This window comes from Ovis canadensis, chromosome 26 (genome assembly GCF_042477335.2).
Source record: "Ovis canadensis isolate MfBH-ARS-UI-01 breed Bighorn chromosome 26, ARS-UI_OviCan_v2, whole genome shotgun sequence".
NCBI lineage: Eukaryota > Metazoa > Chordata > Mammalia > Artiodactyla > Bovidae > Ovis > Ovis canadensis.
Window position 1 is genome coordinate 39,883,560 of NC_091270.1, and position 15,674 is coordinate 39,899,233.

General features: G+C 51.6%; 2 protein-coding genes across 3 annotated transcripts in view; one reads left to right on the top strand and one right to left on the bottom strand.

Moving 5' to 3' along the window:
- PRAG1 (PEAK1 related, kinase-activating pseudokinase 1) overlaps nucleotides 1-12,243 on the bottom strand; it is a 46,140-nt gene extending 33,897 nt beyond the window's left edge. The window contains exons 1-3 of the mRNA XM_069573150.1: nucleotides 12,095-12,243; nucleotides 6,697-7,116; nucleotides 3,080-4,914 (exon numbers count right to left, since the gene is read on the bottom strand). Of these exons, the coding sequence (XP_069429251.1) occupies nucleotides 3,080-4,914; nucleotides 6,697-7,026 (2,165 nt within the window). The 5' untranslated portion in view covers nucleotides 7,027-7,116; nucleotides 12,095-12,243. The remainder of the gene's footprint in view (nucleotides 1-3,079; nucleotides 4,915-6,696; nucleotides 7,117-12,094) is intronic.
- The window catches only part of LOC138929828 (small ribosomal subunit protein uS12-like), a 64,035-nt gene continuing 59,106 nt past the window's right edge, over nucleotides 10,746-15,674 (top strand). Inside the window, exon 1 of one of the 2 annotated variants that reach the window (XR_011445995.1) lies at nucleotides 10,746-10,961. The gene's annotated coding sequence lies outside the window, so the exon portion shown is untranslated. The remainder of the gene's footprint in view (nucleotides 10,962-15,674) is intronic. The other variant, XM_070289517.1, reaches the window with a different exon arrangement.

The window sequence follows — 15,674 nt, forward strand, 5'->3', positions numbered from 1 at the left end:
GGGACCATAGGAAAGCCAGCATACGATTTCTCGGTTCTATAGTGGCCCGAGAGAGCACTAACTTACCTGCGTAAGTGCCTGTTACTAAAAAGTAACACTACTCTGCATGGAACAGCCCCTCTCTCTGGAGTCCTGAGTGGACCTCATACCCATCATGACAGTTGTTATCTTTGTTCATAGGTGAGGTTGAGCCATAGAAATAAAACCCATTGAACAGATGACCCATGTGAAGAAATGAAGTTAACCTTGAATGTTGCTCAAAGACCTTCCAACATTTTCCCATCTTGGAAAACTGACATTAGCCTGTCACAGCCACCAATGGTGCTGGATCAACCATGGGCTATACTCTGGTCAATACTCTGATTTGCCATCACCCAGACCAACTAGGTTTGAAGGCTGTGGGTTCCTGGCACCCACCTCAGTAAGTACAGTACCAAGTTCCAGAATCAAAAGTCAGTTTATGGTCAGTTTATGGTATGGATGTGAGAATTGGACTACATAGAAAGCTGAGCACTGAAGAATTGATGCTTTTGAACTGTGGTGTTGGAAAAGACTCTTGAGAGTCCCTTGGACTGCAAAGAGGATCCAACCAGTCCATTCTAAAGGAAATCAGTCCTAAATATTCATTGGAAGGACTGATGCTGAAGCTGAAACTCCAATACTTTTGGCCACCTGATGCGAACAGCTGACTCATTTGAAAAGACACTGATGCTGGGAAAGATTGAAGGCAGGAGGAGAAGGGGATGACAGAGGATGAGATGGTTGGATGGCATCACCGACTTAATGGGCATGAGTTTGAGTAAACTCCGGGAGTTGGTGATGGACAGGGAGGCCTGGTGTGCTGCAGTCCATGGGGTCACAAAGAGTCAGACACAACTGAGTGACTGAACTGAACTTATGGTCCTGGGCCTGCCCTCTTATATCCTCATGGGAGATGTGCGATGATTCAAAAGATAATGCTGGTAATGCTTGAAAAATCTTCCCCAAATGAATATATATATATACATACACTAGTTCAATTTATTTTAAATAGTACCAGATGCTCTTTCCTTTTTTTCTGTGTTCTCTTAAACTAATTTTATTTCCTAGATTTTTCTCCCCAAAGTTCTGAAAATAAAAACTTTTCTTTCTTTCTTTTTTTTTTTAAAGAGCTAGCACCTAGAACCTCTGAGATTCCCACCTGGTGTGAACTGTATATAATCCAATGGTTTTGTTTTTTAATAAACTGGCCTCCAAAACTCTGATCTCACCCTAGATGAGAAGGATTCTACTTGAGTCACATTGCTATGGTGACTGGTGTTATTCCAAACCCTGTGAGTCTTAATCAAGAAAGTTCTAGTTCCTTCTCCAAGGCTCAGGTGGTGTTCCTCGGATCAGGCCAGTCCCATTTCTATAAGGTGTGGGTATCTCTGCTACTGTTGACAGATCGGGGTGGCTTTTGCCTACAGAATTAATCTCTGCATTAGATTCTGTTCATCCATTTGAGCCTTTCAACAACAGGGTGTTACAAATGTATTGTTATTATTAGCCCATTTTGGAGAGGAACTTGAAGCTGCTCTGTCACAGTGAGTGGCTTGCTCGAGATCACTTAACATGTAGGTGAGACAGAACCAACATGAACTCAGTTTTCTGGCTCCAAAGCCCGTGCTTCCTACTAAGCCCTCCAGGCCTGAGGCAGACAGACATGATGCCTATGTTTTATTTGAATGCCCTGCCCACTCCTCCATACACTGATGTGTCTAAGGTGTTTGGAAGCACACACTATGGAGGCAGCCTGCCACGTATGCCGTGTGACCCTGGCACAGGTTACTCAGCTCTCTCTCTGTTTTGTCATCTGTAATTGGGGATGGTAATTCCTACTTCCTAGATCTGCTCTGAGCATCATATAAGTTAATATGTTTAAGTCCCTTAGCTCCATGCCTGGTCCATACTAAGTGCTATATAAAGTGGGAGCTCTTCTGAGCTGAGGAACCCCCTATTCAGTCAGTGAGCAAAAACCGAAGCCCAGAGTCTGTGCTCCTCCAAAGATCTGGAGGATGGCTATCTACTACGCATGGCAGGAGGCCAACTCAACACCAGAACAAAGCAGTGGTTCCAGAAAAAGCCCACGTTAGGACGCTTCACTGCCCAAGACACCTTGATGTTCAAAGTCAAGTGTCACAGCTGCTTCCCTCTGTGGCCAATTCCCTGCTTCTGACATCAACCTGGAGGCACATGAGTTGAAACAGAACCACTGGAGATGACACGACTAAAGAAAATGTTCGGAAGGGCTGTAATCTTTTGAAAAACAGCAGGCTGTTCCTTTCCCTGACAGGAATCGGTTTTGCTCTAATTGAGGGCCATTCCCCCTTCCCTCTCCCCACCTCCGAATCTGAATTCCGTGCACAACTCAATACTTCAAAAAAAAAAGAATTTATTTTTCTCAGACCTTTGAGAGGAACTTTAAACTGGCAGGAGAAAACGGTGAGAAAACTGAGTTTCAGCGCGCTACCGTGAAACTATATATATGTGTTTTTTTCTTTAAAAACCCACATCTGAGAGTTCTAAAACATGTGCAGTGCCTCCTACAACCTGCTTTTGCCCCCAAAGTCTAATCACCATCATGGCTACAATTTATGGAGCACATTGGCATTGCTCCTTTGCCTGCCCATCTCTTTGCCTCGCAAGATTCTGTAGCATAGCCTCCTGGAGCCTTCGTCTGCATGTTTAAATAAATCAGGAACTTTAGGATTTGGGTGGGGGGAAGCCTGCTGAAGACACTTCAGAGAAATGGAGAAAACAAGGACACCCAATGATAAGAGGGTAGGCACCAGCCAAGAGTGACAGCCTCTCAGTGCTTCTCAGAAAGACGCCTTCCCAACAGCCAATCCCAAGCAGGGCACTGCTCCTAGGTTTGTGTGCTGAGCACTGAGGAGAAATTCACACTAAGGCACACGTGCCTACAGGCCCCAAACCTCGGCCTCATGTCTTGCAGGCAGCAAAGACCTTGGTTTCTGGAAGACGCCTCCGTCTTGCTGGACGAACACCCTCTCCAGGTCCACCCAGACACCAAGTTGCACGCACACTGAGTCGTACTTACCGTGACTTTGGAGGTGGCGGGGGAGGTGAGAACGCCTCAATCCCACTTCTGTCCTTGGGGAACTCAAAGGCAAATGAGGCTGACTTGCTCATCCCAGTCCCAGCTTTGCTGTTCTGCCCAGAGGAGCCATCTGTGGGGCAAAGACGGTGCCAGGCGGAGGAGCTGGCTGGGTCCAAGGGGCCATTTTCCACCTCTCTCCCCCAACTTTGACTCAGCAAGTCCTGCTCCACCTCATCCTCCTCCTCGATCCGGCACTGGCGACTCCAGGCACTGGCCTGGGGCCGGGGCCGCCTCTGCTCCAAGACTGACGTGCTGGTGGCAGGCGGGGGGCCCCTGGCAGAGTCACTGGCGGGGATGCCGTTGGCCTGGCAGGAAGAAGTGGGGTCAGTGGGGGCCCTGGATGGAGGCTGGGGCCTAGGGATGCCCGAGTTCCCTTCACTGAGGTCGGACAGCGGGGAGGCGGAGGGGGATACCGGGGACCCTCCAGGGCTGCTCCTGGACATCTTGGGGGGGATGGCAGGTCTCCCCTTGGCCGTGGTCTCACTGGCACTGCGATGCCGGCTTTCCCTGGAGCCGAGCCCCTGCCCAGCTGAAGGCTCCTCTCCGCCTGCCTCAGGAGCCTGCTGGCTCAGGGGCCCATGTGGCCACTGCACCCCCACGGAGGAGTCAGGGCTGCTCAGGTAAATTGTCCGGTGGTCCTCTTCTGGGTGGGCCGCCATGACTGTGATGGTGGCTGCCATCTTGGGGGCCACCTCCGGGCCTTCCCTGTCCTGGCCGCAGCCAGATGCGGCTTTCTGAGCCCAGGTGTTAACCGTCCGCACCTGGGCCTGGCCTGGGGTGCCTGCCCCCTGTTCTGCCTTGGCCTGCAGCCTGGAAGGCACTGGAACGGCCTTCTTCCTCTTGGTACTCTCAGCATAGATGGGTTCAGACTGTGCAGCCTCCCTGGAGTGGGCTGGGGGCTGGGGCTCCCCAGTCTGCCCAGGGCACCTGCTGGAGGCCACGGCGTGGCAGCTGGAGTCCTGCTGCTTCCCCGGCCCAGGCTCCTTCCTAAGGGAGCAGTAATCGCTCTCAGGATGAGGGGCCAGGGGGCTGCTGGCACGGCTGTTGGCGCTCCCGCACGAGAGGCCATCCGAAGAGCTGGCAGCCTCTGAAGCGAGGGACTGCTTCTTGGGGCCCAAGTGGGGTGGGCTCTCCGTCGGGCCCTGGCTGCAGCAGTCCCTGGGGAAACTCAAAGCCCGCTTCTCCTCCTCAGGTGGCCTGGCACACACCCGCGGCTCCCAGCAGGCTGCCGAGCAGTTCCTACCGCCCTGTCTGTGTCGGGAACCGCCGGCCCGGGCGGCGTCCTCCGCGCCTGGGCTCCCGGGACAGCAGTCCAAGATGGAGCAGTATTCTCCCCCTTCGCTGTCCCCCGAGGGCGAGCACCTTTGATCGCTGTCATCCTCCGAGGGCAGGGACTCCCGCAGGGGCTGAGCAGACGGGTAGGGCCCCAGGCCCTTGTGGCAGCCGGAAGTCATCCCGGAGAAGGCGGCCAGCTTGTGGCGGAAGCTCTCCTGCGGGGAGTTTAGCTCTTGATAGGGGATCACTGGTTTATCGTCTCGTCCAAGCTTCTCGTCAGGAAAGCTCACCGGGTGGAAGGCAGCACTTCGGTCCCCCCGGGGCTCTAGGCTGTGCAGGCCGACCATGGCATAGGCAGGGGGGTTGCGGGGGTGACCCCTGTCTGTGGGACCCGAGGGCCCGGCAGGCTTCTGGACGCCTCGGAAGCTGCCCAGATAAACTACTGGCGCGTCTTCCTGCTTCGGGACGGGGAGCTTGCCGGGGGCTCGTCTCCAGATGACCTACACAGCCCCAAGGTTAAAAGACTTACATTAGACCTTGCCAGAGAAAAAAGGAAGAGAGAGAAAGTGAGAGGGCAGGGCCATGACACTGGAAACCGTCTTCGGAGCCACAGTTAAGGAGCCAGGCTGCCTGCCTACCCTCTGATCTCCCCACGGCATTCTCATCATCGCGGGGCTCCCCTGGAGCGGGCAGTCTTCCCAGACACGGCGCTTTTGGCTGAGGGGAAAAACGCTAAAGAAGAACATTTTGCCTTTTCCCTTGAAACTGCTAAATGAGATGAATTCTCCCATGGGCTTTGAAAATAAGAATTTGAGTTTTAATTTTTGCTTAGTGTTCATTAGTCTTTTGATAAGAAAACAAAGTCATAAGGCTTTTAAAAACACCTTGGGTTGGGGGGTGGGGTTAGAGGGCAAGAGGGTGAGGGGTGCCTTCTGAGCTGGGCCCTGGTTCCCTTGCATCACTCACTCTGAGCCACAGTCCTTCTCCCAGTGACAGGCAGTGACCTCAGCCCAAACCTGCATAAGTGGCTGGACTAGTTGAGCCTGAGACAGTGATGTAGGCTAGTCATTCCCGTCACTGAAATCACAGTCCCCTCCTCCTTTCCTTCTAAAATCTCCCCTACCCCCACTTTCAAAGAAGCCTCAAGGCAGGGCCGGCCTCTGGCTCCTTTCCAACATGATCCACACTAGAAAGAGTTCCTGGTTTACATCTGTGAAGGTTGAAGATGCCAAGAAAGGCCTGGGGAATGAGTGTAACCAGCTTCTGGAAAATGGAGCAGCAGCTTTGCAGGCGACTTGAAGCTGAGAGCAACCCCAGGAGGTGGCTTGCCTCATTCAAGCCTCCCTTGATTTAAAACTGACTTTTGATTTCACATAAGCTCACAAAGCCTTCCTGACCTACTCACCGTGATAGTTTAAGAAAACTAGAACAGGTAAAGAGGTTACAAGAAGTCCCAAGAATATGTTTTAGACATGCAGCTTCTTAGAAGACATGTCTAGAGGCAGCAGGCTTCATACACCCTCTAAATAATTAGACCTTGGTCAGGGTCAACGGTAGGGTGGGGGGTGGGGGAGGTGGGGGGTGGGGGAGGTGGGCGGGGGATGAGCAGAATGGTCTACTCTCTAAGGATGTAATTGTCTTTAGTAATCCCAGATCAAAGGTGGAAAAATCCAAGCTTCCAAATTGGAAATATGAACACTGGCTGGGAACTGGATGATATCACGGAACTACTGCTGACATTTTTAAGTGTGATAATCATATTTTGTATAAAGACTTAATTTTTTAAGGAGGTACAATCATGATGCAATATCTGGGGTTTGCTTTAGGGGAAAAGAGGGGAAGGGAGAGTAGGGGCAGGGATAAAGATGGAAGGAGAGTGATCATGAGTTGATGACTGTTCAAGCTCTTGAGGCAGGGTGGTAGATGCATGGGGTTTGTTAAGCAATTCTTGCTAGTTTTGTATATATTTAAGATGATCTCTTAAAAAAATATTTTAACTTTTTAGAAAAATGCTTCATTTTAGTGGCTATGTCCTGATACAATCTCCAAATAAACTCGGAGGGATTGCATTCATGGTTCTTGGCCTGAAGGGACCGAGAGAAAGGAGGGCAGAGAGAGAAGAGAGGGTAGCAGTCAGGAAGGAGCAGTCTAGGGCAAGCTGCCCGGGAAGCCAACCCGCAGGAGTCCTGCCGGGACAGCTCACCCTGGCTGCCCGCCAGTCACAGCGGCCTTACAACAGGAGCAGCCCCTGTAAAAATACCATGGGGCTGAGTCAGCCTCACCTGTGCGACGTCGGCACTCACGCCGGCCTCTGTCCACCCATCAGAAGCCTCAGAGCTCATCATGGTGGGCTTCACGGCGATGGTGGGCTTGGAGTAGGGTGAGCCGCTCAGGCTGTCATCTTCCGGGCGGCCGCTCTCCGGCCTGGGGTGCAGGCGAGGCGGAGGGGGCAGGCAGCCAGCTCGGGGCTGGGGGCGGCCAGGCACCAGCTGATGGTCACTGCGCAGGCAGAAGCAGTTTTTGCAGGACCCGGGCTTCCAGATGTGCTCCACAAAGTCGCTGCACGCAGACATCTTCGGGCTCTCGGGGTTCAGTGGAATGGTCTCAAGCATCTTGAGCAGCAGATGGGGTACTGGTTCATCTTGCACTCAGCTTGCTGGTGTGGTCTCGGGGAAGGTGGAAGGGGCTCACTGGGCAGCTTCCTGGAAAAGCAGAACACTTGCCTGATCAGAGATCTCCCCTGCCAGATCTCCCCTTAGTGTATGCTCAGTCCTGTTCGACTCTTTGCGACCCCATAAACTGTAGCCCGCAAGGCTCCTCTGTCCATGGGATTTTTCAGGCAAGAATACTGGGGTGGGTTGCCACTTCCTATTTCAGGGGATCTTCTTCACCCAGGGATCCAATGCCCATCTCTTTGGTCTCCTGCATTGCAGGGGGATTCTTTAACTGCTGAGCCCCTGGGGAAGATGGGGCATGATCAATCAGTGTCTGATGATATGACTATGGAGCAGAAGGGGAAGAAGAAAAGAGGTGAAGATGACTATTCTATTTATTCCAAGGCCCTCACCCATTTGTCATGAGGCTCTTAATCCCTTTCTAGTGGGGTGGCCTTAAAAGGCTGTAAAATCTAAACACAGCTCTGTTGCACGTGTGGGTGTGTGTGCATGAGTTGCTCAGCTGCGTCTAACTCTGTGTGACTCCAAGGACTGTAGCCCACCAGGCTCCTCTGTTCATGGGATTCTTTAGACAAGAATACTGGAGTGGGGTGCCATTTTCTTCTCCAGGGGATCTTCCTGACCCAGGGATTGAACCTGGGTCTCCCACATTGCAGGAAGATTCTATATATAAGCCACCAGGGAAGCCCCTGATGCATGAGTAGAGAGTGTAAAAGATACTTCAATCCCCTAAAATCCTGAGCACCTGGAGGTTCTGGAGGCAGTTCACAGGAAGAAATCACACAGGGCTGGAGGTGAGACGCTTGTGACTGATCTGTGCATCCCCTGCTGCTGTGGGGTCTAGAGCCTGGGACTTGGCCCCAGAGAAATGAGAACTTCCAAACAGGACAGCAGGTAGAAGTCATGGCTTCTGGAAAATAAGCCACAATTTTTAACTGAGAATGATATGAGAGGGGAGGCAAGCTCTGAGCTCTGGGCTCTGAGATCGACACTGCAACACATACTTGTGAGGAGGTGGAGGCAGAAGGGGTGAGAAAGCGGAGAGGTGTGGTCTCAGCTGTTCCCCAGGGGGTCCTGGTTGGGAGGTCTGGCATCTTGGGAATTCTCCAACCCCTCTACTTAATATGCCTTATTCAGCCCAGGGCTTAGTGAAAATCAATAGACCTAGAGCTTCAGGCCTGGGGGAAACAGAAAGAGAGACTCATGGTCATGTAGCCCTGTGGTCTAGGTCTGGATAGACTGTACTAGAAGTAGTTGTACAGTAGACTGTACTAGAAGAGTCATTGCTCACAATGATTTTCCCTATGAGAACCCTAAGGAATCCTAAAGGAAATCAGTCCTGAATATTCATTGGATGGACTGATGCTGAAGCCGAAGCTCCAATACTTGGGCTACCTGATACAAAGAGCCGACTCACTGGAAAAGACCCTGATGAAGGGAAAAATTGAAGGCAGGAAGAGAAGGGGATGACAGAAGATGAGATGGTTGGATGGCATCACCTCACCGACTCAATGGACATGAGTCTGAGCAAATTCTGGGAGTTGGTGATGGACAGGGAAGGCTGGTGTGCAGTCCATGGGGTCGCAAAGAGTAGGACACGACTGAGTGACAATGAGAACCCTGGAGGGGAGGCAGTCAGCTTGCTGAAAGAGTTTACTTCCTCTGAGAGTAAAACTGAAGGCGGAGAGTTTGCACCACAGAATTCACTCAGTAAATTCACCACTGAGGGGGAAAACTCGAAGGATTGCAGACTTTAACCAGTTCACCTGAATGAGACCCGTTCAGGTAGTTGTCACCTCCATTCTACAGATGGGAAAACAAACCCAAGAACATAACTGAAGCACGTCCGCAGGCGCAGAGTGCGCAAGGGTTCCTTGGAGAGAAGCCAACTTTGCTGGCAGCCCCTCATGTCATCACCTCACATGTTACACTGAGTCCCTTGCCATTATCTGTTTACTGCTTTTTGCTCTCCTTTTTTCACTTAAATGAAAGGACTTCCTCAGAAGGACAGTGTTCAGAAGAAAATCATCCTGAAGAATCGACAGTGAACAGACTCATTAAATAGAGAGGGTTTGGCCCCAGGGTCTGCTTTCTGCTTTCCTCTCGTGAGAACTGGCTCTGAGGTTGCTGCTTTCCCTACCATCAACAGGACTAACCAGGTGGAATGAGCCAGGAGCCCCAAAGATCATTCCAGAATCTCTATGGGAAGAGCTCTCTTTCTGGTCTCCCACACTCGCAGACCAGGGTGCCTATTCAATGAGAGCTGAAGCTACATTGGGCCTCTTTTTCCCTCCAAAGCTAACCAGGAAGCCCACTGTATCTTTAAGCTAAATGAACTCTCTGAAATAAAGACAAGTATCTGTCTTTCGTGACCATTGTGAGGATCTTCTGTATCAAGATGATTACAAGTTGGGTTCTCCTCCTCCTATAAATATACCCAAGTGGCAGGTTTGTTCCTTGCCAAGTTCCCCAGAAGAGGTCACTAAGCTTCAACAAGCAGAGGATGAAAGCAAGGGTTTTTCTTTCTCTCACAATCCCACGCCAGGGAGGATTTTGGAAAGAGGAAAAAGTAGAGGAGGTATTTTGTTGTTCAGTAAGACAAAGCTCCATACCCTTGCCCTGAGGCAGGGAGAGGTCCTTTCCTGGGAATCCTGGCCCCCTCTACTGCAGGCAGAGGATTCCACACCCCAGACAGGATGGAGGGAGAGGGCTTGGGAATCTGGTCTGAGTGGGCTCACCTCCTTCCTGCAGCTCCTTACAGGGCTGGGCTGTCTGAGGAGTGAGACATCCAAAGAGGGGGCAAAGAAAGCCACATGGGGTGGCCACACATCATTTCCTGCTCAGATAACCGACCCAAACGTGTCATGGTTGCTTGGTGCCAAAGGTCCCCTCCTGTGAGCAGATGGCTCACTCCAGCCCTGGGACTTCTGGTTGGATTACCAACATTCAGGAAGCTTCCTTCAAAACCCCTCACCAGTTCCTAAACACCCTCCTTGCTCCCATCCTCAGCTCTGAAATTCTCCGATGGTGGGTACAACTTTCACTACACCAACCGCTCAGAGACTGGAAAACGTTTTTCAGGGAAAAAGAATGAAATGAAGCCCTGGGCTCCTTACCATCACTGACTCACTACACATCCTGTTAAAACTGGTTCCTCAGTCACAGCAAACAGAATTTATCACTACATCAAGCCAGAAAGGATTCTCTCTGTCTAGAGAGGTTCTGGGCTTGGAACTATCTATTTATTTTAAGTCAAAAGACAGTGGAAAAACTCAAGTGGCGCTCACCAAGCATGAGCGTTGCCTGCCTCGTGGTGCCAGCTCTCCACCGCCTGCGAATGGCACCTTCCCAGCCCACATTCCTTACCTCCAAGGGCAGGCAGCCCTCAGAATTATGCAAATTCCCCCATTTCAGTGGGAGGCAGCAGTGTAAGATTAGAAAAAGATCTTAACATTCTTTCTGATCCAAGTCATGATAAAATCTTTGCCTCTGCAAACTTCTGCACCAGTCGTGGCTAAAACGTGCAAGACTGAAGCTGTCAGATACACACCCACATCATAGGAAAAAGAATCCAAACAATGGTGACCAGATCCACAAAATCAAACCTCTGGGCTCCAAATGCCCTTCACACTTGCACTGAAAGTTGCTCATGCCTTACCCTGAAGTGAGAGAATTCCGGAAAACAGTCATCTAAAAAAAAATCTATCTATTTTTTACAATTAAATACATTTAAATACAATTAAATGAATGCAAAAAAGGTATATTTATGGAAATTTGTCTGGATTTCAACATTGACAGGGGTTGCCCAGGCAGAAAGGAGTAAGTAACCGGCCTTACCTCCTGTCTCCCCCCACCACCCACAGGCACAGAGGGTAAGTCATGCTACTCACCCAACTTTTTATTTTCTTTTTTCCTTCTCCAGCGCTATGTAATCTAATCTCAGCAGCAGGAATGTGGTTTTTGTGGGTTAGACCCACTACAATCTAAACCAGTAAGGAAGATACCCGCATTCCACAAGACCCCAAGATAGCGAAATAACCGCAGAATCCCCCAGTGCTTCCTGTAAAATTTCCGGCTCAAAAGGGGAAGGGGTTTTTCAGGCCAGTGATCAATAGCGCCTTCCCAACCTGATTCTGGGCTGGATGCCCTGCAAAACTCCTCCCTCCTAGACCTTTGGGCTTTGCTGTGGGCTCTGCAAAGCCATGTGCTCGCTGGCTGAGCTTCACCTGAGAGAAATACACAGTCAGCCGGCCCTGCCTCCTCGCGTTCTCACTGAGGACCGGAAAGTGGATTCTGTTTTCTGTCTGTGTGTGTGTGTGATTCTATTTTGTGTATCTGTGGCGGGGGAGGAGGAGGCAACACAAGCAAAGGTTAAAAACGTGCCCACGGTAGCCTCTCAGAGGGCTCCGCCACCGCTCAGGAAAAAGGTATCATCTAGTTCCCCCTGGAGACCCCCAGGCTGGCATCCAACTGCGGGCTGCCTAAGAGGCAGCTACTAACCTGGCGTCCCAAAGCATCACGCCCGGGGTTCCGATCCGAGCCGCCGAGCGGTCTCTCCCTCTCTGTTCCTGTGACAATCCTGCAGCCGCGGAACGGCAGTCTCCACAATAGCAATCCCCAAAGCGCTCCGGTCTCCTGCCCCAAGTCCAGCAGCCAGACCAGCTAGACCAGAGCAGTCGGTTCCGCTGCCGGAACTCGAGGAAAGTTTCCCCTTCCGAAAGAGCGCGATTCTCGAATGAATCGAAAACATACCTCTGGCTCCCCGGTCCTTCCCCTCCGCCCCTCCACCCCCTAGCCCGGGCTCGGCGCTTCCACCTCGGGCGCAACCCCGGGCGCACGCGGTCCGAACGCTCCACCCTCCTCCAGCGACCGCCTGTCACCCCCGGGGGACGCCGACGGGGGTCGCCTGCTCCACAACCGCCGCGCTCCCCCGGAGCTCCCCTCTGCGGCCACGTTTGCCAGACAAAAAAAGAGGCCGACTTGGGAGAAGGCGCCGCGGGCTCACCTCGGGGCCGCGCTCCCCCGGCCTCGCCGCGGGTCTCCGAGCCGCCAGCCGCCCTGCTGGGCGCCTCGGAGCATTGTTTGGAGAGTGTGCGCGCGGTGCGTGCCCGGCCGCGGGCGGCGTCTTCTGCCCGGGCCCGGCGGCCGGGTGGCAGCTGCGAGCGCGGCTCCGCCCCCTCCCGCCTCCGGTGGCGCCGCCCGCCGGGCTCCGCCGCACCTCCGCGGCCCCGGCCGCCGCCCCGCGCCCCCAGCCGGCGGGCTCGCTCCCCGACCCCCGACGCCTCCTGGCGATCCCCGCCCCGCCCCTCCCTCCGGCTCCTGACTGAGGCTCCGCCCCCAGCCCGATACTTGGCGCCGTCCGACCCGGGAGTGAGCGCCCCTTTGCACCCTTTTCCAAGGATGGCCCCACGGGGCTCTGCAGGGACGAGTTTCGGTGTCTGCAGCCTTCCCTTTCCCATAACGTGCGCGTAGGTGTGTAGGTGTCCTGCATCCCTTCGTCCAGCCTGCTCTGCCAGACCCGGAGAGGACGAGGGAGAGGCGGTGGAGGGTGCAGCCCCAGATCTGGGGGTGCGCAGGGGAATGATGAAATCAGGAACCCAGACGCGTCCCGAAAGTGGCGTGAGCCCCGAAATTGTCAATGACTTGTTGCGGGTAGGAGGAGGCTGACGCACCACCCAGCCTGACTGGGAGTCCTCAGTCCCTCGACTGAAGCTTCAGGCACCTGGCGTAACGCCTTGAACTTCAGTTTTCTGAAAGTGGAAGGCAAGGGTTGTTGTAGGAAAAGCTGGTCTTCCTCCAACCTCGGAGAGCCAGGGCTTCTTAGGCCAGTATGACACCTGTGTTTACACCGTTTCCGGTTAGTGACTCATTCACCGGGATAGAATGAGTTCTAGATAGTCCTAGGGCTAGAAATCGTTTAACAAAGAGTATGACAGCCTAATGACCCAGTCAGTCCTCTCCCTTCCTCCCGCCGCCTGCAACAGGCTTGAACCTTGACCTGGGTGTTTCTTCAGGGAAGCGGCATTCAGGTCACCACCTTGTGCCTGCCTGGTAGGGAGAAACTGGGGACTGGAATAGGAAGAAAAGACCTCGAAGAACACCTGTGGCTTTCTGGGTGCTCCTTCCTCCTCCCCAGAGAGGCAGTGAGTCCAGTAACTCCAGCAGGTCCTCCTCCTCCAGGGAGCCCATCAGGATTCGCTTGTGAGCCTCCACCCATCCCTGATGAGGAGGCTGGTTCTCCTTGAGATTCCTGGGCTTACCTAGTGACGTGGCATTGACATGGCAGGGCAGGTGGGGTGAGGGCGGAGAGAAGACATGTATTTGAGATTTGGCTTCTGTGTGAGAAATGGAGAATGTTAGCAGGGATATTAAAAAGTAAATAAACAAAAACTTCCTTTGCTCCAATGTCACTAATTTCTGCTGAGTATGAATAGAACTGGGGGGTTAAGGTTTAGTGAAGTAGAACTAACATTTGTCAAATACCTACCCTATGCCAAGCAATCCCATGAGAGGGGCATCATCCTCATTTCAAAGAGAGGACTAAGGTGCACAGGCCGTATGATTTGCCAGGACCCATGGGCTGACAGGCCTTGGTCCTGGGATTGGAACCAAAGGCAGTCTGGCTCCTCTGATGGGCAGTTCCATTCTGCCACACTACCCTCCCCTAGTACTGGTCATCCAGCTCTGTTTTTCTTTCTTCTCGAAATGATGGGAAACCATTTGAACAAACATGGAAAGAAAACTCAGTTTAGGCTCCAACAGCAGCCAGCAAAATTGAAGGGTCAGTCCCATTTGTTTACAGAGAAACCAGGAGGGGAAAGGTGTTGAAAAGCAAGTAGAGACAAAGTCGCTGGAGAAATATAAAAATGACATCAGGAGGTGCTTGCAGTTCTGTTAGAAGGTGTGCATGAGTGTGCTCAGTCGTGTCCGACTCTGGAACCCCATGGACTATAGCCCACCAGGCTTCTCAGTCCACGGGATTTCCCAGACAAGAATACTGGAGCGGGTTGCCATTTTCTACTCCAGGGGACTTTCCCCACCCAGCGATCGAACTCGCGTCTCTTGAATCTCCTGCATTGGCAGGTGAATTCTTTGCCACTGTGCCATCTGGGAAGCTTCCATTCCATTAAAATGGAAGAGGGAAAACCCCTGTGTTTGAGAAGTTCCTAGTCCCCATGATTCAGGTTGGATATTTCTTCTGTAAAGGTTTTACATTCTTCCTCTGTAAAGCCCCATTGAGGACATCCACCCCAAGAAGGGAGCACACAGGAGGACCTCTTGTTCCCACTTTTTTCCTTCTGTTTACTTAATTTGTCTCTAGTATATTAACAGGTTAAAATACTTAATTATAAGAAGTAAAGGCTTCCCTGATAGCTCAGTTGGTAAAGAATCCGCCTGCGATGCAGGAGACCCCAGTTCAATTCCTAGACCAGGAAGATCCGTTGGAGAAGGGATAGGCTACCCACTCCCATATTCTTGGGCTTCCCTTATGGCTTAGCTGGCAAAGAATTCGCCTGCAACGTGAGAAACCTGGGTTTAATCCCTGGGTTGGGAAGATCTCCTGGAGAAGGCAATGGCTACCCACTCCAGAATTCTGACCTGGAAAATTCCATGGACTGTATAGTCCATGGGGTTGCAAAGAGCTGGACATGACTGAGCGACTTTCACTTCACTGCAAAGGCTATATAGTATGGCAGAATTGGCAGTTCTGTGGCATGGGACAGCAATTGAAGGATTAATTCAGTCTCTGCAAAAGAAACTGTGTTTTCAAGCCTCTTGCTGTGCTCACATGAAGTAAATGCTGTAGTTGCTGACGTATAATATACATCTTTTAATGCCAGTGACATGGCCTTAAAGCTGGCTTCTTCTAGCCTAATGAAAAGAATTTAAAAAAATACTTCAAGAGTTGCTTAGATCCACACAAAATACCCATTCTCTTATGCAGTGCTCCACCAGTAACTGTTAAGTATGTTATCTCCTCCTCGGTGAAGCTATGGAAGCTCATGCATTTTAATAAACAATTCTTGCTTGAACTTCCAAACTGCGCTCTGCACTGCAGTGGAATTTGTGTATACTCAGCATTTTGCTTCTAGCTACTTATCAGTTCATTTTCACGACATTTTTAACTGCAGGGTTTGGCTTCCCTGATACACATCAGACCTCAAAGAAGAGCGATTCCCTTCAGGGCTTTCATCCTGGAGCACCAGTCTGCATAAGAGCAGTTAAATTTGGGGAAATTAGGACAAAGGCTGGGGCAGGTGGTGTGCTTTGGTGTGGATAAGGTGAAGTAATTTGAAATTAGAAAGGAGAAAAGGTAAAATGAGGAAGTGCACATCATTAAGTTATACAGAGAAAATAATGCTAACAAGGGTACTGGAGGGGTTAGTGTCAAGATTGGACCAAAGTAATCCAAACCTGCATCTTCCCAACCGGAGAAGTGACCTCAAATAATAGAAACACTTACTAAGTGCCTTCTCCTTATGTGGCACAGGATGAGGGCATATAGGGGAAAAAAGAAAGATGAAAGAGAGGCAAATATAAGCTCTAGGAGAGGAAGATAAGCTAGGGGTGGTGAGAATTCAAAG